Source organism: Myxocyprinus asiaticus, chromosome 4 (assembly GCF_019703515.2).
Source record: "Myxocyprinus asiaticus isolate MX2 ecotype Aquarium Trade chromosome 4, UBuf_Myxa_2, whole genome shotgun sequence".
NCBI lineage: Eukaryota > Metazoa > Chordata > Actinopteri > Cypriniformes > Catostomidae > Myxocyprinus > Myxocyprinus asiaticus.
Window position 1 is genome coordinate 45430856 of NC_059347.1, and position 23578 is coordinate 45454433.

Consider the following 23578-nt stretch of genomic DNA (forward strand, 5'->3'; position numbering starts at 1 on the left):
AAAATCAGGGTAATTCCACCAAATATTGATTTCGAAACTATTCCTAAGTTAAAACATTAGTATTGTGTTATTAAAAAATAAATATGAACTTGTTTCCTTTGCATTATTCGAGGTCTGAAAACACTGCATCTTTTTTGTTATTTTGACCAGTTGTCATTTTCTGCACATAAATGCTCTAAATGACAATATTTTTATTTGGAATTTGGGAGAAATGTTCAGTACTTAATAAAATAAAACAAAAATGTTAATTTTACTCACACATACCTATAAATAGTAAATCCAGAGAAACTGATAATTTTGCCATGGTCCCTTAATTTTATCCAGAGCTGTATATATATAGTATATACAGTATCTTTGCTTGTTCATGATTTTCAGTCACATAATTTTATTTAAAGAAAAAACAAATGCAAATAATATTTTTAGCTTGCTGTTTGATGGACAGTGTTATCAAATCACATGCAGTACACCAGGAATTTTGCACTCTTAATTCAAGCATAAAACCGTTTAATCATTGCATATTAATTGAATATAAGGGTTTTAATTTAATGTTTTCTTGAACGGAGTTGAATATAGCCCAGAAAGCACACCAACAACATCAACACTAGATTTCCAGCCCACGTTAATTGATTACATAAGCTCACAATGGTCAAGTTCTTATCAGGTTCCCTTAGTGTTACCAAACACCAGAAGAGCCCTATATAAGTTAATAGATGAGAAATCATGCGTGTATGACTGGAGCAGATTAAGGTGGCAAAGGTCGTTGTCTAGCCATTACAGATGAAATGATACCGCTTAAGAGAATCGGTGTCCTTGTGCTCTGGTTCTGCTGGTGTGCACCTCGACTCTCTGGGCTAGACTGCTCCCTCAAAGGGTGAGGTGAGAAATGTAAACTTTCTTTAATATTATTATTATTATTTTTTTTTATGTATTACTGTAATTTTTTTTATACATATATTATTTTAGATTTAACAATTAAATTGTTGCTTGAGTGAGGAAGAGGAAGCTCATCGGTGCTTTAGAATAGTTACAATATATTTAGCTGATTTATTAAATTGGCATCTTACAGATTAATTTTATTTTGTATTTTAGTATTTAATGAATTAATCAATCTATTACGTAATTTAAATTCTAGCAAAGTTTCATAAGTTTGAGCTGATAAAATTTGTTCTTTGCTAGACTGAGCATCTCAAAAGAAAAATTCTTAAATCACAAACATGAAGAGTATCTTGAAGGACAAGACAAGACTCAGTAAGTTTAGATATCCTATGATTTTGACAATGACACTATAACACTTAGAATAAGAATAAAGTATAAGAAAAAAAGTTTAGGCTAAGGGAAAGACGTATTTGTTTTTATGTGTAACAGAATTTCAGGACCCTGAAGCTGGTCTGAGTAACTCCATCGGGGCTGTGCGCTGGATTCTACCTGATGAGGGTTTTCAGTCTCATAACTCAGTTCCCAGCAAAAGCAGTCAAAGCCCCAGACAAAAGGTATAGACAGATCGATAGATGGATGGATGTATGGACAGACAGACAGACAGACAGACAGACAGTATTCACTATTCTTAATCGCTATCCTTCTGTTGTGTTACAGGACCTTAAGGATCTCCGTAGCTTGCAGGAATGTGTGAAGTTTATCACTCAATGGAAACAGCAGGTGGAACATGTCTGCAAGGTAATATATACATGTAATGCTTAACTTCATGTATGTCAATGTTTGGCTAGTGAGATTTTATTAACAGTTAAACTATTATAGCAAAATCTGTTATACTTTAATGTTTGCAACCCAAACTTTACCAGTGCAAAGTAATTTGTCATTATTATGAGGACATCTGTGTATATGTGATGTACGTACATGTGGAGATGTAAAAATAGTGTTTGATTTAATTATGGGCATACAGAACCAAAAACCTCTTTATTGAATTTATAGGCACTAGTAGGAACAAATGAAATCATGGTCGAACAAAATAAAATGGAAAAATAATACAGCATGCATCAGTAAATGCAGCAATGAAATTTGATCTATACGCTTATTGCTTTAAAAAGTTTTATCGTTCAAGATTAAGAAATTTCTTACGATAAAATTAGTGGATGTATTTTACACAAACCAACTGCTGTTGAGAATGAGTCTTGAATAATGCTTCTCTTATCCAAATCCCAAAACTAAACCAATCTGAATGGTCTAATGGTTTTATTCAGCCATTAAGTTGGCAGACTATTAGAAGTGAGCTAATGTGCTGAGACAGGATTTATTACCCATCCATAGAAAGGTACTGATAATACGATACAGATTTGATCAAACAGTGGTTTTAATATTAATGTTATAAAGGTTGCATGGAGACATCTTACGCACAGTAACTGTTTATCAGTGTATCATAAAGCTATTGATAACAACAAACTAAACCTCTGTCACCCTATCATGATGGTTGAATTTGATTAGACTGGTGTTGAAGTGCACCATGGAAAGGTGAGGTAGGGTTTCTGTGTTGTGGAATTGGATAAACAGCCCATCAACCTCTGTGAATTTGTGATTGCAAATTTGTTATGCATTGAATTCATTTTCAACAGAGCCCTGAGGTAGTACTTTAGGTTTGTTTGGGGCAATGGGTGTTTGTTTGATTACATGAAATCACTAAAAAACACAATTGACTGTGTATGTGGGTGCATGTGTGTTTTTAGCCTGGTACCAATGCAGATGAAGGCCAAAATATCTGTGCGAATGCAGAGCCTCGTAGTCTGGAACAATGCCGAAAGCTCATCCTTGAGTGGGCACAGGAGCTCAAGAAAGTTGACATTGTGAGTGCACTGCAATATATACAGTTCATTCACAAATTTTAAATATACTAATCCAAGTACACTTTTGCAGAATTTGTCTTTGTGGATATATGTGGGTGATAACGAATTATTTATGTAAAATAATTATTCAATGAGTTCTTTGGAAAAACTTGCATATCTACTACACCTAAAAACGAAAGAATACACGAAAGCTGCTTCATTTTCATTAAGGTCGTTGCCTTCATTGTATCAGTCTATTTTTTAATCCCACTTAAAGCTGTTCAGTGAGAGCCCCTGGCAGCAAGAAACAGATGCATGCTGGGAGCAGAAAGAGAACAAGGTTGACTCTGCCAAGCATACAGAGCAGAAGATCATGGAATGGGCTAAAGAGTTACAAGCTGTGTCAGAGGTGAGGTTAGTGGGTGTGATCCCATGGGACATATGTCATAATGTATGTGTATTAATAACCATTTGTATGTTTTTGTATATTTGTGCAGCGCTGTGGTGTAATGAGAGAAGACTTAGCTCAGTTTCTGAGGCAGTTGGAACTGAAGAAGAACAAGAACAAGGTTGCAGCTTTGTTGCCTTTTCTGGAGTTCATAACTTGGTCTCTGCTGAAGGAGGACAGCAAGGTGAAACTGAGCCCATATTAGATAAGGGACAAATAATCTTCAACCTTGTATAATCTCAACATCCAGCTAAAATTCATAGATTAAACCCATAAACTATTTTACGGTGACACATCAATGGCATTATTAGGACACGTTATCTCTATTAGGAAATACCTATCACTGCATAAACAGTGTATTCCTTACACGTTTTGTAAAAAATTATTTTTAGAGGGAACATCTATGGCAAGTTGCTATCCTTTTTGCAGGACAATAAATACAGGAAACAAAACAAAACAAAACAAAATCCAACTGTGCCCATTACAAACAGAGGATATCATTATGTAAATATTATTGAACAAATGAACTTATTCTGAGGTAATACTGTTCTTGTTGTTTTCACTCAAATTTTTATAATAATGGATTGTTTAGGGTGTTGTTCCACAGCTCTGGCTCCTCAGCAAACAACGTACCTGGAAAATAGGTGAGTCTTCTGCATAATTCAACAAATTGAAAAACTACTGATTTGGCAAATTACAGTAAATTTCATTTAGGAAATAATTATTTAATTTGATTTTTTAATGATTTTGGAAACTGCTCATATTTTTCATATAGTTCATATTTTTTCTGATGTGTACAATTCAGTGTGTATAATCTGTTTTGACAGAGACACCAAAGTACATTCCAAACTCAGGTACTGATTTTTGTATTTGTCTTGTTTGTCTAGAATGTCATTACTATAGTCAAAATACTACTACTTTAATAATAATGTTTATCACTGTTTTCTAAAGTGTGGAGCTGGATCTGCAGTGCATCAGGTATCACTGATTCATAATATTACTCTTTAATTTTACATTAGTTTTACATTAGAAAAACTATAATTTTGCATTAGGTATCATGAACTAATAATGATTTTTACAGCATTTATTTATCTTAGTTAATGTTAATGAATCAAAATAGTTCACATTTCATTAACTCATGTTAACATATTCTACATTTAAATGTAAAAACCAGCCATGCAACTCTATGTGGCGAAAGCTGATAAGTTCTCTGAACTGGTATCTGTTTCGCCAGTTGGCTTGCTCACATGTGACATGTTAAGCCTATCGACTTGCATGGTGTAAACTGATTGGTACTTTAACGTGTAATTGGGTAGCCAATCAATTTGCGTCTCTCTCTTTGTCTAACATTTAAATTGCTTAGTTTTGCAGATAAGCCAGTTTCAGAGCATTACGCGGCGAGAGTTATTCTCTGAAAATGCTTTTTGGTCAGGTGGTTACTGGGGCTTTTATTTTAAGGGGCTTGCACAGTAAGGTGCTTTTGGCCCTGTCACATAGAAGTGTGCCTTTAACAAGGTAAGCCTTAGCCAAATCTGGCTGGCACACATCGTTATCTTGGACCCTGTTTACACCTGGTATTAAGATGCGTCTCGGGTGATCCGATCATGTGTGGTCAGGTGAGAAAAATGGCTGTTTACACTTAAATGTGTGTCCTGTGACCACTTGTGATCAGATTTGGAGGGGAGAGACTGTTTCATGATGACATACATCAATCACTATGTCAATGTGTTACTGCATGACATTAAAGCGCAACAATGTCAGAAAAGACAAAGCGCAAGAAAAAGGCATGCTATTTCTCCCAGATGCAGCTGAAATTTTATTTAAGCACAAAAGCAACATTTAGAGAAGAATTGTCTGTTATTTTAGTGGATTACCTGTATTAACCTGAGCAGCAGATGTTCGTGCTTCTCATAAGTCCCTGCATGTTGATTTCAGACACACTGAAGATGACCTGTGAATTTCTTTATTATATTTTATTTATTTTCTGTTTGGGCGGTGAATTCATTTTAAAGCCGTTTGTAACCGACAAAGAATAAAATCTTGTTTTAGCACAGTGGTTGATTGACAGGTGAGGAGATGCGCTTCTCTGCTGCCGGGACACATACAGGACGGATTAGTGTTTACATCTCAAATGCGATGAGGTCACATGCGTTGAGCACATTCGTATGTGGTTTTGTGATCTGATCACAAAACGTTTTAGACCCTGTTTAGACCTGTTTTTAGCACTGACCACATGTGATCAGATCACCACAAACGCATCTTAATACCAGGTGTAAACGGGGTCTTTGGTCATTAGATTAAATAAATCCACACAGAGCTAGTCTACTGTAAATCACTAGTTAAATAAGCTCTGGGGTTTCCTGGTTCAGGTACACCCGAGTTTGGTCACTAGCTGGTTAAGCCATTAGACTAAGCAGGCAGAGGCACACAGAGAAATTCAGTCATTAGCGTTACTCCATTTGGCCAGTGGCCATAGGCACACCTAGCTAGCATACACTTGGTGCACATGGATCTTTGGAACAGCAGCAGAAAACAAGTCTTGGCAATAGATTTGCTAGGTTGGCGGTCGTGTTCGTTTGATGTTTTATGCGTTTTGTGCAACAGCCTGCATTGTTGGGGGATAGTTTGTAGTGTCTATTTGTGCAGCAGAATGTCATACATATACTCGATGCAGTTTGTCTTGCGTTTTGTCTAATTGTACAGCAGCAGAAGCATGTCCACATGCTTAACTCAGTATGTATGTGTATTTTCTAGCATTAGCATGTCTCTTGAGTTGTCATGACTGAACTAATGTTAACGACACCAACAAGTAAAGTGTTTTGGCAAATGAAATCATCAATCCATACAGCAAACTTGCCAATGAAACTTGTTAATATTGATTAGTTTTGGGTTAAGAAAGATTTACCTTTTCACTTGTACAACCTCTGTTTAGCTGACATCACACTGGACCCCATGACTAACCACCCATGGTTACAGCTCTCAGAGGACAGGAAGAAGGTCCAGGAAGCTCTGAATGAAGCTGAAGTGTCATTTAGCACCCAACGCTTTGACAGCTGGCCTTGTGTTCTGGGCTGGGAAGGGCTCTCCTCCGGTCGTCACTATTGGGAAGTTGATATTGTCAACAATGGCTACTGGCGCATTGGATTGACCACTGCCTCTTCCAAAAGGCATGGCCGCTTTCCCATGAACCCTTCTGAGGGCTTTTGGGCAATATGGAGAAGCACGCGGCAGTTTTATGCTTGCACCAAACCAGAGACCGAGCTACCCTTGTCACTTGTGCCCAGAAAACTGGGAGTCTATTTGGACTATGAGGAAGGTCAGGTGTCTTTCTACAACGTAGACACACGGTCACATATCTTCACATTTGCTACAAGTTTCTGTGAGAAGTTGTACCCTCTCTTCGCACCACTGGATGGACGCACACTTATCACATTGTCCTCTCCAGATTTCAAGCCAGAAATGTCTAAATAAATGAATGCTCTCTCTAAATCTATGTACAATCCTTTTAACTTGACTACTGTCCTCATAAAGGGCTGTTGGGGAGAGTTAAGTTGACTGTTTGTGCAGACCTTAGACCATAAAGGAGTGCATTTAGATATGGCACCCACAAAGTAAAGGTCAATTACTCATTATGTGCCACGCCCGATAAAGTATTGGCTCATATCTGCCAAATGATTTGACCTATCAATTTTTTTTTCCAGGTTTGTCTCTAGATTATTTTTTCTTGAAACACTCAAGGATTCAGAAGAGGACTTTCCTGAGATATCAGCAAAAATGTAAAATAATTTTCTATAGCACCATTTCATGGCCAATTCTCAATAAAATGTGCATTACATACCAAAAAAATAAATATTTTTAACTACGTGAATAAAATGATTACAAAGTTATGTTGGACAAAATTTAGTGCGCATCATAAGAGTGTCCTGATGTCTACACTGGCGGCCAAAAGTTTAGAATAATGCACAAATTTTGCTAATTGGTACTTTAATTCAGCAAAGTGGCATTAAACTGATCACAAAATATAATCAGGACATTACTGATGTAAAAAACTGCACCATCACTATTTGAAAAGTCATTTTTGATCAAATCTAGACAGACCCCATTTCCAGCAGCCATCACTCCAACACCTTATCCTTGAGTAATCATGCTAAATTGCTAATTTGGTACTAGAAAATCACTTGCCATTATATCAAACACAGCTGAAAGCTATTTGGTTCATTAAATGAAGCTTAACATAGTCTTTGAGTTTGTTTTTGAGTTGCCACAGTATGCAATAGACTGGCATGTCTTAAGGTCAATATTAGGTCAAAAATGGCAAAAAAGAAACAGTTTTCTCTAGAAACTCGTCAGTCAATCATTGTTTTGAAGAATGAAGGCTGTACAATGCTTGAAATTGCCAAAAAACTGAAGCTTTCATAAAGGTGTACACTACAGTCTTCAAAGACAAAGGACAACTGGTTCTAACAAGAACAGAAAGAGATGTGGAAGGCCAGATGTACAACTAAACAAGTGGATAAGTACATCAGAATCTCAAGTTTGAGAAATAGACGTCTCACATGTACTCAGCGGACAGCTTCATTGAATTCAACCCGCTCAACACCAGTTTTACGTACAACAGTAAAGAGAAGACTCAGGGGTGCAGGCCTTATGGGAAGAATTGCAAAAAAAGCCACTTTTGAAACAGAAAAACAAAAAGAAAAGGTTAGAGTGGGCAAAGAAACAGACATTGGACAACAGATAATTGGTAAAGTGTTATGGATCTTAAACCCATTGAGCTTTTGTGGGATCAGCTAGACTGTGAGGTGCGTGAGAAGTGCCCGACAAGACAGCCACAACTATGGCAAGTGCTGCAGGAAGTGTAGGGTGAAATGTCACCTGAGTATCTGGACAAACTGACAGCTAGAATTCCAAGGATCTGCAAAGCTGTCATTGCTGCATGTGGAGGATTTTTTTGATGAGAACACTTTGAAGTAGTTTAAGAAGTTCAGATTTTTTTTTTTCATATTGTAATAGTAATTTTTTATGTTATTAATGACTATACATTGTGATCAGTTGAATGCCACTTTGGTGAATAAAAGTATCAATTTATTTTCATAAGAGCAAAATCTGTTCATTATTCCAAACTTTTGGCCGCCAGTGTATATCTACCAATTTTGTTAAGGTTGAAGTCAATTAGTCATTGTTGCCCACACCTAAAAACGTCCCTTAGATTATTCACTAAATGACCAAAAGTATGTGGACACCCCGTTCTAGGTAATGGATCTGAGCTTGGTCCCTTAATTCCAGTGAACACAAATGTTAATGCCATTGCACATTCTAAACAATTGTGAGGAAAAAAGTACTTTTATTTTTTTTTTTGGAAAGTGTTTCCAGAAGGGTGGAAGTCATTAAGGAGGTCCAAGTCCCTATTAATGCCCAATACCCATGCTTTTGAAATTAAATGCTCAAGCAAATATGCTTGTGGTGTTTGGGTGTCCACATACATTTTGCCATATTATGTAAAACATTTTAAATGGAGATTAAGCACAAATTAAAATGTATATAACCATTTAAATTGTGGACACTGAAAGATTAAAAGGAAAAAGTACTTTTGATTCAGCCCATACGGTTCTGAATTGTCTACAAAGTAACATTTACCCTAACACTTCATGAAATGTTATGCAAGCATGTTTCGTTATGAATCATATATGCTTGCAACTGAATACCATTAGTTTTTTATTACTCATCTCCATGACCTAAAACTGTATATAAATAATCAGTGCGCTAATGGTCCCACCAAAAAGAAATCAAGACACATTTTTTTTTTCTTTTAAAAAGACTGTATTAACAAAATTTTAGTTTTTTTTACATTTTCTTAAAAATATACCCCTAACTACAAACATGAATAAATGCATATGTAATGGTAAATTTGTGTGTATAATAAAACGAGTATGGAAAAAAAAAGACAAAAATCTGTACCAAAATTAAAAGGAGGGACTTTGAATATGCCCTGAGAATGACAATTTAATCGTGCTCATACAGTGGCATGCAGAAGTTTGGGCCCCCCACAAGAGATTTGAGCTCTCAGATAACTTTTACCAAGGTCTCAGACCTTATTTAGCTTGTTAGGGCTATGGCTTGTTCACAATCATCATTTGGAAAGGCCAGGTGATGCAAATTTCAAAGCTTTATACATACTCAGACTCCTCAAATCTTGTCCCAGCAATCAGCAGCCATGGGCTCCTCTAAGCAGCTGCCTAGCACTCTAAAAATTAAAATAATTGATGCCCACAAAGCAGGAGAAGGCTATAAGATAGCAAAGCGTTTTCAGGTAGCTGTTTCCTCAGTTCATAATGTAATTAAGAAATGGCAGTTAACAGGAACAGTGGAGTTCAAGTTGAGGTCTGGAAGACCAAGAAAACTTTCAAAGAGAACTCTTGTAGGATTGCTAGAAAGGCAAATCAAAACCTGTTTGACTGCAAAAGACCGTAAGGAAGATTAAGCAGACTCTGGAGTAGTGGTGCACTGTTCTACTGTGCAGTGACACCTGCACAAATATGACCTTCATGGAAGAGTCATGAGAAGAAAACCTTTCTTGCATCCTCACCACAAATTTCAGCATCAGAAGTTTGCAAATTAACATCTAAACAAGCCTGATGCATTTTTGAAACAAGTCCTGCAGACTGATGAAGTTAAAATATAACTTTTTGGCCGCAATGAGCAAAGGTATGTTTGGAGAAAAAAGGGTGCAGAATTTCATGAAAAGAACACCTCTCCAACTGTTAAGCACGGGTGTGGATTGATCATGCTTTGGGCTTGTGTTGATGCCAGTGGCACAGGGGAACATCTCACTGGTAGACGAAATAATGGATTAAATTAAATACCAGCAATTTCTGGAAGCAAACATCACACCATCCGTAAAAAAGCTGAAGATGAAAAGAGGATTGCTTCTACAACAGGATAATGAGCCTAAACACATCTCAACATCCACAATGGACTACCTCTTTTGCCATGGCCCTCACAGTCCCCCGACCTAAACATCATCGAAAATCTGTGGATTGACCTCAAAAGATCAGTGCATGCAAGACGGCCCAAGAATCTAACAGAATTAGAAGCCTTTTGCAAGGAAGAATGGGCGAAAATCCCCCAAACAAAAACTGAAATACACTTAGCTGGCTACAAAAAGCTTTTACAAGCTGTGATACTTGCCAGGGGGTGTTACTAAGTACTGACCATGCAGGGTACCCAAACTTTTGCTTTGGGCCCTTTTCCTTTTTTGTTATTTTGAAACTGTAAAAATGAATATAAAAAAGTAATATTAAATATTAAAAAAAAGTGTCATCTTTAACTTTAAGCCTTTTGAAAATCAGGCCATCTTTTGCTCAATTAGCTATTCACAGCAACAGAAATTTTTAACAAGGGTGCCCAAACTTTTACATGCCACTGTATTTAGACATATAGCCACAAACAAAACAAGTCAATTGATTTGCAAACCATGAGTTCATGGTCATATTATTTAAAACAACAAATCACTAGAGTAATCAATATGTATTTCAAATGGCAGGATGTTATTGGTTGCACAAAATTTTTAGACAATAACAACAGTTCCTTTAAAGGTTCAATGAAGTCAATCCATGTCATTCAAGTGGTGCTGTAAACAATTACAGATTGTGTATTCCACACCATACCATTGCTTTGTGTGTTTCATTACAGTTAATAGCTAGTAACCAGTTCTAAAGGTTGCATTTAATTCAAAATCTAACCAAAACTTCATCTGAAAGCAGGTTACAAAATACTGACAACAATTGGTAAATTTGAAACAAAATGGCCATTAAATCCCAATTCAGACTGACTTAGTAGTCCTTGAAAATACTGAGAAACTGTTTTTCCAGTTACAACTCTACCAGATGATAGAAACTAAGTATTGGGAGGCAAGTGACCTGCACTGACCTACAGCAGGATAAATCCCACACACTGTGCTGACTGCATGAGAACATAGACAGGCCTTTTTATCTCATTACAGTGCCCCATGGGCTACAGAGACATTCACTCACACGATGGGCCAGTATTGCTCCTTCAGTGCAGATGTAACACAATACACCCTAAGCACCCAGCTGTTCTAGCCTCATTCACATGCTGCTTTTATGTGTTAACCAACTTATAAAGGTTCTGATGAAGTGAACAAGATAAACAATGACACATAGGACTGGGGGATCACGTAGTTCTACTGTAAAGCAAAAAAGGCAAAAGACAGTGGAGTAAAAACGTTTTTCCACATTTCTTTCTCAACATCCCTCAATCTTAATCAGAATCACTCTTCTCATCCTTCACCATCAGTTTCTTTCCTAGTTTGGGCTCAGGAGCCTGGCCATCCTTCTCTTTCTTGGTCTTGGAGACACTGATGATCAAGTAAAGAATGTAATTGAATTGAAAGTGTTACATCAGATTTGTAACTGAAAAGCTCTATCTGTGTGAGTGAGACTGTAGGAAGACAACTCACAATTTTTGACGGTATTTGTCCAAGTCAGATGGAGGCACTATGTCGCTCAATTCCAAACCATCATTGATCTTTTTAAGCATCTCAAATCTCTCCTTACCACGGATCTGCATGAAGAGAGAACCGACTAATTTTACAGTCATGCTAAAACAAATCAACAGTTGGAAAGTCAAAATGGACAGTTCTCTCAAAATTCTCTCATCATGTACTCAGTTTCTTGTCATTTCAAACCATAAAACGTACTTTCTTCTGTGCAACATGAAAGGAGAAATTTTGAAATCCAATTACAATGAATGACTACTGACTACTATTATACCATTAAAGTATAATAAAAGTGGTCCATTCAACTTGTGTACTATGTTCCAAGTCTAATTAAGTCATCTGATAGCTTAATATGATATACGGACCAAAATGTAAGTTGTTATTCATCAACACTCCAGAGACCTTGCAACTGAATCAGTGAGTTGAACTTGAGAAGTGGATCAGTCCGAATTGTAAATAAATCTTTCAGACAATCATCTTGTAAACTGGATCAACTGATTCATTGAAAAGAACAATTTGTTCACAAATTGAATATTGCTCCTTCTTCCATAAACGTGCCAAATGAGAGCTAGAGCAAATTTTCAGTGAAATGTTGTCGGTTTCTAAAACAATTCTATCGAATGCCTTCAGAGGCATGAATGCCTTCTCACAACCAACACATTCTTCAAAATGCATCCTGTTCATGCACATTCGGAATGACATGAGGGTGAGTACTAGGGATGTGCACAGATAGTTGACATTCGGTTAACCGCTCGACGTGCCACTATTCGAATACCAAAAACCACTATTCGGTTATTCTACATGTTCAATAGAGGTCTTCAACCCGACCCAAACTCGAGGAGTTCTGACAAACCATCAGGTTTGGGTCAGTTTTTCAATTATAGGGTGAGTTAAGGGCTGTTCAAACGTGCTTTCCTGTGCGTCTGCGCTGTTTTTCTATATACTGCTAACATGGGCGGGACGGGCGTCTTTGACTGTTGCGCTGAATCTCACCGTTTTCTCTTTCAGCGTCTTGCGCAGATCGCCACATTTTTAGACACCAAGTTAAAAAGAACTTTTTTTTTTAAAAACATCATGAAACACCTGCGTTGTATCATTCGTTGCGTTGTGTGACTGTTACACCATTAATCATGATTCCAGGTTGTTTTTCACCAAGGAACGTTTCAGTGCTTTATAAACGGTAAGACAGTGTTTTCCTTTTGCTCTAATGTGCACATTTACGTACAGTAGTAAAACAAGTTCAATGCCATTTGATTTTAAACCATTTAAAAATCAAAGCACCCTAAAGAGGCTATTTAACCGCAGCATGCACATGATAATACTTGTGTTCACTGTCTCGCAGAAATGTCAGCCCGTCCGGGCAGAGTGCATACTACATGCAGAGACAATTTGATTATTTTTGTTTAAGTTTATTGTGAGATTTTATCATTTGAATATCTACGTATTTTGCTATTTAGGCTCATAGCTCACTATGCACTTTATCTGCTGCTATTTTGAGTGTTTGAGGAAATTCCATCGCAACAAACACTCTTAATTCCAGAGTCCCAACGAAAACCAATTAACCATCCATGAAACCTCGCGGTTAACCGAATGTTAAAAACAGTAACCGTGCACATCCCTAGTGAGTACATGAAATCTTTTCCAATGTTTGGGTGAACTTCTCCTTTAATCTCCATCTTTCATTTAAAATCCTAATAACCTTCAAAACCTCACTATGATATCCATGAAAATCACAGAAAAATCAGAGATAGAGAGGCTGTTTTGTGCTATCAATACATGTGTTTGCACACATGCAATCACCTGCAGGTTATAGATCTCTTCATCACTGCTGTTACACAGTGTTACTTTGGCCTTCTTACTGCCCTCAGGGCGTGGAGTAGATGAGGATGACTCCTTAAAGTCTGCAAGATCAAAGGTCAGGATAGCAGTTCAAGATTACAGTAGGATAATGGTGTTAAGAAACACTAAACTCACAGACACGCACATCTTAAGCAAACGATACTCATAGCCTTTAGTATATAAGGGAGTCTTATGCAGAATACCACAGCACACATTCAAACTTACTTCGTTTGGTGGCAGAGGAGGTCTTTCCCATGGTTTTGGCCTCCTGCTCTTTTCTAAAGTTGCTCTCCTCAGTTTTTCGGTCTCGGCCTGGGCACGCACACACACGCACCTCAAAAGACCTACGGCCCAGCAACTGGCCACTGTGGGACAACAGTAAAGGCAGATTTGATTATCCTTGGCATTCACATGGACCCCGTTTACACATGGTATTAACATGCGTCTCGGGTGATCCGATCACATATGTTCAGGTGAGACATCACTGTTTACACCTGGTCACTCAAATTCGTCTCCTGTGACCAATTGTGATCGGATATGGAGGGGAGGGACGACATGCATGATAATAAAACCGCAATAAAGACAGAAAAGACAAAGAAAGCGTGAAAAAAACTGTGCACTATTTCTCTCAGATGCAGCCGAAATTTAAGCACAAAAGCAAAATTTTAAGCAGAACTGTCTATTATTTTAGTGGATTACCTTTTTTAACCTGAGCTGCAGATGTTCGTGCTTCTCATAAATGTCCCTGCATGTTGATTTCAGACAAACTGAAGAAGATCTGTTAAGTTCTCATGTTTGTATTCGCTTTTTTAAATTTTCGATTGGACTGTTATTTCCTTTTAAAGCTGCTGGTAACCGACAAATTTTAGACTCGTTACATCGCAGTGGTTGATACCAAAAGGTACAGGACGGATTAGCGTTTCCACCTCAAATGTGATGTGGTTACATGCGTTTTTCACCACATTCACATGTGGTTTTTGTGATCCGATCACAAAACGTTTAGACCTGTATTTAGCGCTAACCACATGAATGCATCTTAATACCAGGTGGTCAAAGATATGCAATGCACTACCAGAAGACTCAAGCACACAGTACTTACTCCTGAGTCTCCAAGGTGATAATGGTCAGAATGGGTCGGCGGTTCATCCCACCCATGCAGCTACTGTTACACATGTAATTATAAAGGACAGTAGTGCACTCTGCTCCCAACTACATAAAACAAGAGGAAAGAGAGAGAGAGAGAGAGAGAGAGAGAGAGAGAGAGAGAGACATAGCCTCACATTTGTGTCAGGAAAAACTTCAAACTGATTTTCTCTTGATTAGTTGAGAACTTGTAGTAGGCAATGAATTATATTTGGAAATATGTGGAAATAAAATGTCGAGACCGAGATCAGACCATATCTGTATGTCCATCAAGTTTCTGAACACAGGCAGAGCACATTTCTAACATGCTACTAATTCAACTTTCACCACTTTTTTTTGTGTGCCAAATTAGGACATGTGAAAAGATAAACATTTGAAAGCATTAATATATTCCTATATTACTGTTCATAAATATATGCATACTGGTACATACATACATATAAACATCAATATAAAACTAATTCCTGACAAAACTTATGGTAAGTATATTTCCTTCTATTAATTTATAACGGCAAAATCAGGCCTCATTCATGACACATATGCAACCCATTTTTTTTAATTTATTTTAAAAATAATAAATCCTTGTACAAACAGAGGGAGAAAGTGTATGTGTATAATCTCTAGTATTAGGGAAAAGTTATATATAAAAGTCAATATCCTTCATTAATGCATACATTTTTCAGTGGATAGATTTAGAAACAAAACCTCTTGCTTGAGTCAAGTTCAGGCTGTAAATGTACATTCAAGTCACCTCCACAGATCAATAAACCATGTGTTTTAGTAACTATTATATAAAAAATCTTTTGAAAAATGCAATATCACTCCCAGGCAGGGTGTAAATAATCAGCAAAGTAACGGGTTCCATTTACCATTCCAAGAAACCAAAATAAAGAAGAAACCTTACTTCGTCTGTCAAAATAACTCCTCGTCCTTGATTAAAATGAAGAATAATGAATGTGTAAACCCCATTTTTCTAATTTTCTCATGTTCGGTTTTATTCAGATATTTTATTATATGATAACGCAACAACTTGTGTCTTTTCTTATTTCATTTTAGATTTTAGAAAGAAACTACTTTTACTTTGTAACTATTCAATGTTTGGTTAAAATGATATCTGAAATTGAAAGATGACAGGCACATTCCCTGTAAGAACAATATCATGGAAGAAAAATAAGAACACAACAAACCTTCAGTGCTTTCAATGTAGGGGGTCTCAACAAAACGAACCTGTTACACACTAATGATGACATCTAGCCATGGAGGGAAAGCCTCCTCTCCTACAGTTAAGAGCAGGGCCTCCAGTTCACTGCCTTCATGAGAACTAAACTAAAGGAGATTGTCTGACTTTATGCATTGCAACTATATGAAAAGAAGAAAAACAACGTTTTAAAAAAAAATCTAAATTAAACAGTACAGAGTCAAATCCAGAATCTATATAATTGTTTTCATGCTCTGAATTGCATGGATCTCTGCCTGGAGATATCTTCTGATATTTTTAAGAGTCCCTAATATCAAATACTTTCAGTGTCTTTTTGCCTCTTTTGCAGTTTCACAGTTTCCCAAGCGGAGCGTCCTAACTGTTCCATCAGTGTTTTCGACGGCAGTAGCTCTTCCACGTCAAACACCATCTTCACCATATCCTAAGCTGCTTCTTCAGCAATGTGGTAGAGATTGCCTTGTAAAGAGTTTGGAAACAAATTAATTTCTCTTTCAGCACTTTCTTCACTTCTGAATATTTCTTTCATTTCTGAAGAGCTGCTGGAGGGTAGTCATGATCAAAGTAAATCTTTAGTTGGCCCAGGTAGATATTATTTTTTTCCAAGCCTTTCAGATCACATATTCCTTCATTTTGTATCTTAGAAACTTCAACATAATCGACCAGGGTCTCACATACACACCCATTTCCACAAACAGCTCAGGGGCAAAGTCCAAGGTGTCCCCCGATCATTTTTCAATAAAGTCAACCATAGAATTTCCCTCAGTTTCCTCTGGCACATTGTATATTCTTATATTATCCCTTCTTGACTGACCCTCTTGTCTCGATCTGTTTGCTTTCCAGCTGGGACTATAGTTTTATCACTTTCCACTTCACCTGTTCCTCATTTTGCACTTGCATTTCCATTTCTTCGATGCGATCTTTAGCGTGGTTGATTCTCTGATTTGTCTTCTTAATGTTTTGTTTTCATCCAGCTGACAATTGTTCTCCTTACGAAAGTTTTGAATTCCCTCCAGAATTCACTCTTGGTTAATTTGCATGGTGTCTGGGTGAGATTACTGGCAATTAGCATACTGTCTGAACTAACGTGCGAGTCGTGCAATTCTGTCTGTTCTAAGTTTCGGGTACTCAGAAAGTAGTTTTCCTGATTCTCTCTCTGGTCTCAATTGTTGTCCCACTTTTACATGTTTACCTTATCAAGAACTATTTTGTTACTCAAAAATTTTGCTAATTACCACTTTGTCAGAGTAGACAAACTATGCTGCGATTCCTAAGGTGGCCGGAACCGGAAGCCCATACTCAATTTACATGTTAATTAACGTAATCCATCACTTCTTTGTTTTACTCTACTACAAAAATATATGTATAATCCCCATCCCCAATTTAGACTTACCTGTGGAGGTTCATAGGGTACAACTACACTGTGTCTGGAGGTGACATGATCTTCCTTGTAATCAGCACGAGAGTTTCCTTCCACTCGGATTAGGTGTGCAGCAGGAGCCAGTCCTGAGAAGAAGAAAGAAAAAAAAACCTGTTTATGGCCTTCAGTGGAACATCATTTTTTGCAAAGTTGTTGTTTTCCTCTTGACTTTCAGTGGTATACAATGGTGTATGGCAGACAGAGAGAGAATGAATGTGTGTGCGCGTGCATGTGTGCGCGCATGTTCATACCATCACTATCTGGGGTCCTCTCATGGTGGGGGCATCGGCGGACCACCTCAGCCACATGCTCAGACTTTTTGTATATGGCTGTCGCCCTGAGCATTGCACCCTGGGGAGGGAGTGAGTCCACCACCATCTGAACAGGACAAGTTTTTGCCAACTGGCAAAAGAGCTTTTTCAGGTCCGAAGAGTACTGAATTCAGAGGGTAAAAGACAGAAACAGGAGATATGCTTTAAACCCACTCACTAAGTTACAGATCCACCTTAAGATAGCTAGCCTTTGTTTTACAAAATAGATCAGCCTGAGAGATGTTCAGTGATTTACGAGGTATCACACACACACACAAACACACACAGCAGACAATAATGAACTTGCACAAATGTTACTGAAGCCTGACACACAGCGGTTAAGAACTCTTTATGCTCTCAATGAAAAATTATTCGTATGGAAATCACACAAACTAATAAAGCATTCAAGTTTTATGTCAATTCATGAAAACGCAGATTAACACTTGAGATGGTCAGGATGGCTAACTAGTCATCCAACTACTATGACTATTCGATTAGTGCAGCTGACAAGGCTATCTAGATTTTTGTAAAAATATATATATTTTTAAAAACAACAGAGTTTTTGTGTGCTGACAGCATGCTTGCCAACATTAACTATAAAAATGCTAAAACCCTTTCATTTACGTTGCCTCTCTAAATTGCTACAGCCATCAAAGCACTGATTAAGTGACAAATTCACCGCCTTCAATAAAATTCAAGACAATTAATGTTGAACTTCAAATTGCCTGTTGTAAGCAATATTCCCCGTAGCATGCATAAAATATCTACATTTTTTCTAACTATGATAGCTTAGTAGCCTAATATATAAAGCTTTCTTAAGACCAACTAGTCATTAAGACAACCCCATTGACATGTCAGTTTTGAAAGTGTAGGTTTTTTAATATCCCTAAGTAACCCCTACAAGATGCAGTCACATGTTATGCCAGAAAAACTAAATAATATTAATCATATTGGTCATGGCATTATTTGTTCATGGCTAAGGCAGCAAAACCTAATTTATTAATTGGTTAAAAAACAGGATAGCCAAGCATCAACAAATGTCTCAAAATCCAAGCCACCACACAGCTCAGAGATCCTGAATAAAATACACACTTATTAAATTCAGACTTATTAAATAGAGATGAGCTTTTAAAATTCTATTTTTGTCTTACCCTCCAGAGCATATCCTGTCATGTAGTTTCTCATGGGATCTGAAACACACCAGTGTGACGGTCTCTCACTAAATCAATCTTAAAACTCTAGTGGTGGGTTATAGGACCCACTTCTCCCTCCAATTAACCCTTTTCACACTCCGGGTTTTGGAACGCATAAGTAAACGTTTGCAGAGTTGAATGGGAGTGAATGGGAGATCACAGCAAATATTATTTTCACTTACCCATTTGCTCCAAGACCAAAAGAAAAAATCCACTATTACGTTTGAATGACTTTCCAGAAGAAGAAAAAAAACAGAGCGATGGATTAAGACAGTAAAATGGGAGATGCCGCCAAATTTACTGTCACTCTCTCAGCAGCTGTAATAGAAACCCCCTCACAGCTGTGGTAATTCATTTTTTTAAACTAATTCCAGGGTAATATAACACAAAGCATAATGTTATACGTTTACACTCAATATTTAAAAAATGTATAATATAAAAAAAAAATTGCAAGATTTACGCTGATAAATAAGGCGGAAACGCGTCATCACAGCCTGTGAAAAAGGTCTATTGTAAGGTTGAAAATTTTGAATGCTAAAAGTCCCTGTTCTGATTGTCTAGTCTAGTAGACTGCAGTTTGGTTTGGTATATCAGGACACTCCCTCCCCCACTCCTCTATGAGGACAAGTTCAGACATGTTCAAACTCCACAGCTACTTGCTTACTAATAAAAAACTGCTGCTCATCTTAAAAATGAAATCAAGGCACCAACAGAAAACACTGAAGATTAGAGTAAAACCTTACACTGGGCTCCATTTCACTGAATAAAATGTATCTACGGTTATATCTCATGTTAGATCACTAAATTTAACACAGACGGTTGTATGACTCATTACTAAGGTAAATTACCCTTTAGCTTCTAATGTGGACTGAACAGTATAACCTCAGAAAAATAGCTCCTTTGACTGATGATGAATTGTGTGTCATCATGTTTTATGTTATATGGCTTAGAGCAACACCTCTTTCCACATACATCATAAAGAAATTGCTCTGTTTTAATGCTCAACTTTATCCAAACTAATGTGTGTTGAGCTTTCTGTTCACATCTTGTAACTATACATAGTTAAAAACCTTCCATCAAGTTCACTGGCTAAACATTCCAAGTAAAATGTGAATATTTTAAAGATCTACACACAAAAGTGCAACAGGAGAAAGAAGAAAAAGAATCAGTTGGGAGTGGGGCGGCACTTCTTTAACCCCATATCTGCGCTACACATCAGAACATGCCCATTCATGTCTTCAGACAATGGCGTAAGAAAATGGCAAAGCTAAATTCGTATTTGCGCTCTCCAGATTTTAAATCGACAAGTCAAATGACAATAGCGGCTATCTTGAACTTGAGTGCCGAATACACAAAATGGGAGGTCTTAAGTATTATTCAGGAGAGGAGCGAAGGCAGCAGTGGAGAATGAATGAAGTCTTGTGGTATCCTGGCAACATTAAGATTCAGCGCTCACCAGAAAGAACAATTAGGTTCTCAACATTTCTTCAGGTACATGGGCATCCATGCCCCACTTAAGCTACTTGTATACTGTATCCTGAAGTTAGCTGCAATGTAATACTAGATAATACCAGAGATTTTTTTTATTTATTTTTTTATTATGCTGTAAAACTAACCACCCAACCCCCCCCCCCAAAAGAAAGTGTAAATATAGTGACTATATTAGGTGTGAGGCATAACAGGGGTGATCAAACACACTTTCTTTGTATTCTTTTGATGTATGTTTTAGTGTTTTACATTGAGCAATCTATGCATGTATGTGTGTACACGCATGATTGCGTGTATTTTTCAACTCACTGTGCAAGTGACAGATTTGGCGGTGCCGGACTGTGGGAATCTCAGCTTGAAGCCATGATCTCCAGGGTAGTCACTGGCAACCGGGACGGTGGAGGTTGGTGGGGAAGTGGATGGCTGAGGCTGCTCAGTGATAACATCAAAAATATTTGGATCGAATGAGTCCGGAAGGTACTGCTGAAAACACATAGAACATAAATGATATACAATTATTACAGCAGCACAATTCAAAACAATTATGTGTACATGCCCTCTTTTTTTTTTTTTAAATACCTCATCATAGACTGATGAGAAACAATGGCCACCTTCTGGTGTTTGTATAGGCTCCAACCTAAGAAACAAATAGGAAAGGAAAAAGGAAAAGTGAAAGAAATTGTTTAGCTTTTAAACCAAACATACAATGCACACATCTGAGTAATGACAAATTAAATTGGTGTCTCAAAAAAATAAAAAATAATTCCCACAAAGTGCACAATAAGGGTGACCTCACAGTAAACTGCTTGCACCCACATAATACTGAGGACATGGCCAACTCCAGAGCACAGACTGAGGTGGGAAGTTTTATCCTCAGCAGGTGTTGCAAACTTACATGAGGTTCCGCTCCCAGAGCTCAGCAAAATCTTGGCTTTCGGTATTGTCTGCCATGTCCTCTCTCTCTCTGTTTCAGGTTCGCAAGATTACAAACAAGACACAAAACCTTAGGTCAGATATACACAAGAGAACAAGAAAATGTAACGTAGTGAAACGCCTCACGTTTACTGGTAATTCGGAGACGGTTCAGATCGCGCTCGTTTTCTTATAAGTCAAATATTTTTCTAAGTTAATTACCGATTCACGTAGTTGGAGATTTGAGTACATGTATAAATGAATGACAATACCGTGAGAACTGTCTTCGAAGCGATAGTCAAGAGTCGCAAAGTTATCGCCAGGCTAGGCAGCTACTTCGCGGCATTAGCTAATGCGCACATTTGCTGTTCCTTTTAAAGTGGGTAAAAGTCTATGTTTGGACTTTTGCACAAAAACGAACATCCAAAAACACACTAACGGATGTACCGAAAACTCTGCATGTTAAATCGCGGATTTTCGGCAATTAGATAGGTAGCCTACCCGCTCCTCTGCTATCGTTGACGTTTCAGTAACGTTTAAAGTGCAGGCCTTCCGAGTATATGTTCCTGTTAATTCATTCGTTTATTTCTAAAATGTAGGGTCGCTCGAAAAAACTTTAAAACCCGTTTCAATGCTGACGATCTCATCTCGTTAAAATGCGACTATTACCCGACAAAAATTCGAGCGTCAAACTATTTTGTACGTAATGCACGATAACAGTGCAACTGTCTAAAAGCAAACACTTAATAAAACACGCATTTCTGCTCTGACATATTGCAAATCAACGCCAGGTAACTGTCTGTCTTTTACCTTGTGATAATCTAATTTGCCGACCTCCTCTCCCCAACCTATAATCTTGCTACTCTTGCTGCGATGTTTTGAAGTCTCTCACACACACCTGGCCAAAACAACACAACAAAACGTGGATTTTCAGCAAAGCTAAAACCCAGTGCAAAGAACGCGTGGAGTTTGAGGGGAATCCCCTACAGGAGGAGTCTATTGCATCAGCGTCACGTGACTGACAACCGGTCCCACATAATATATTAAATAAGATCTATAAAATATTATATAATATAATATAACAAAATATACATTTTATAATACACCTTGAGATTTTTCCCCCAATCCTTATTTTTTTTAATTTATTTATCTGGTATTAACGAATATCGGAACTGTCATTATAAAACGCGCGGAATCTGGTTAACCAGGAAGTTGTTTTGAAATGTCTCTTTCTGCGTCGCTTCTGGTTCGAGCGCGCGCGCGCGCGCGCGTTCACGGTACCTGTAATGGAATCGATTTTGACAAACTCTTTGATGCATATTATATTTCGTAAATCTGATCTATCAGTTTTCAGGCAGAAAAGGAATACTTTGTAGGATTATAATGCGCACAAACGGGTGGAGAGAGCTACCGGGTTTGATGTGAGACAGATCACTGATTTTAATGGTTATAAAAACTCACGCGCGCATCTCCAGAGAGCGAATGGCAAAATGAAGTGGCAGGCATCAAATCCATCTGAATATCACATAGCGTAAACTGTAGGCAACTCTTAGTTGTACGTTGCTTTGTTTAAGATGTGTCTTGATATATTTATTCTTGGCTTGCAAGACTTACTAAATTATAAGCTTCAGAAGCCGAACTGTTCACCCACATCACAGCCACTGATATTCTGTGATTGCTACCTATGAGTTATAAAACCATACTTGAAACTTTGGACCAGTCAGTTGAGTTCCCACATCAGTTGCATAATGGAAGATGAGACCTTTCATAATTGAATCATCACTCAGAGTGAAAGTAGTGTTATGATAACATGAGAGTTACATTTCAGAAACAATATTATAACCAGGGCCGCAATAATACATGGGATTAATGATCATGGAGTGAAAACGTTCCCCTCTACCACCTCTACCCCCTCCCCCCCCGCCCATAACCACCATAGACATCGATGGGGACATGTTCCCCCTGATATTCAGATTAGTGGTCAACCGACATGCATTTTTCAATCAGAATCAGGATCAGAATTAGCTTTATTGCCAAGTGTTCTCACATACACAAGGATTTTTTGTTTTTTTTGCCATAGGAGAAAGTGCACACAGAACATTACAGTGAGACAGAATATAAAACAAGGTAAGAGTATAAACAGACATACAAATGATAGGACATATAACATAGAATGGCATATGTACATGTGCAAGTGGTAATGTATGTGCAAGGTAGGCGTATGTACTGTTATTGAATTAAATCTGAGTGAATTTACATATGTACATGAGATAATTATTTACATTATTGCACTATGGGGGAGTCCTGCGGCAGTTT

At 37.6% G+C, this 23578-nt stretch overlaps 2 protein-coding genes across 4 annotated transcripts; one reads left to right on the plus strand and one right to left on the minus strand.

Moving 5' to 3' along the window:
* Positions 1-720: 720 nt before the first annotated feature.
* LOC127439767 (zinc-binding protein A33-like) lies at positions 721-7150 on the plus strand. Its single transcript, XM_051695991.1, has 10 exons — positions 721-726; positions 1329-1490; positions 1594-1674; positions 2679-2795; positions 3052-3183; positions 3272-3406; positions 3815-3866; positions 4050-4076; positions 4174-4200; positions 6155-7150. Exons 1-10 carry the CDS (start codon positions 721-723, stop codon positions 6691-6693), a joined length of 1278 nt encoding a protein of 425 aa, XP_051551951.1. The 3' UTR covers positions 6694-7150.
* A 1860-nt stretch (positions 7151-9010) lies between these two features.
* Positions 9011-22265, minus strand: LOC127439189 (cellular tumor antigen p53-like). 3 transcript variants are annotated; one of them, XM_051695347.1, is made up of 11 exons: positions 22073-22265; positions 21246-21314; positions 20930-20987; positions 20660-20830; positions 17610-17793; positions 17332-17444; positions 14679-14788; positions 13805-13944; positions 13541-13641; positions 11702-11805; positions 9011-11599 (listed from the first exon to the last, which is right to left on the minus strand). In XM_051695347.1, exons 2-11 carry the CDS (start codon positions 21299-21301, stop codon positions 11503-11505), a joined length of 1134 nt encoding a protein of 377 aa, XP_051551307.1. In that variant the 5' UTR covers positions 21302-21314; positions 22073-22265; the 3' UTR covers positions 9011-11502. The 3 variants fall into 3 exon arrangements, with proteins under 3 accessions (XP_051551307.1, XP_051551289.1, XP_051551298.1); XM_051695329.1 differs by having other exon boundaries at positions 20660-20833; positions 22073-22263; XM_051695338.1 differs by having other exon boundaries at positions 20660-20833; positions 22161-22218.
* Between the last annotated feature and the right edge of the window lie 1313 nt (positions 22266-23578).

Coding starts and splice junctions, on each gene's coding strand:
- LOC127439767 (XM_051695991.1), top strand. Junction 1,491..1,593: donor GTCAAAGCCCCAGACAAAAG/GTATAGACAGAT, acceptor GTTGTGTTACAG/GACCTTAAGGATCTCCGTAG. Junction 4,201..6,154: donor CTGGATCTGCAGTGCATCAG/GTATCACTGATT, acceptor ACCTCTGTTTAG/CTGACATCACACTGGACCCC.
- LOC127439189 (XM_051695329.1), bottom strand. CDS start 21,301: ATGGCAGACAATACCGAAAGCCAAGATTTTGCTGAGCTCTGGGAGCGG. Junction 13,642..13,804: donor CTCCTCTGCCACCAAACGAA/GTAAGTTTGAAT, acceptor TTGATCTTGCAG/ACTTTAAGGAGTCATCCTCA. Junction 11,806..13,540: donor AAGAGATCTATAACCTGCAG/GTGATTGCATGT, acceptor CTCTTCATGCAG/ATCCGTGGTAAGGAGAGATT.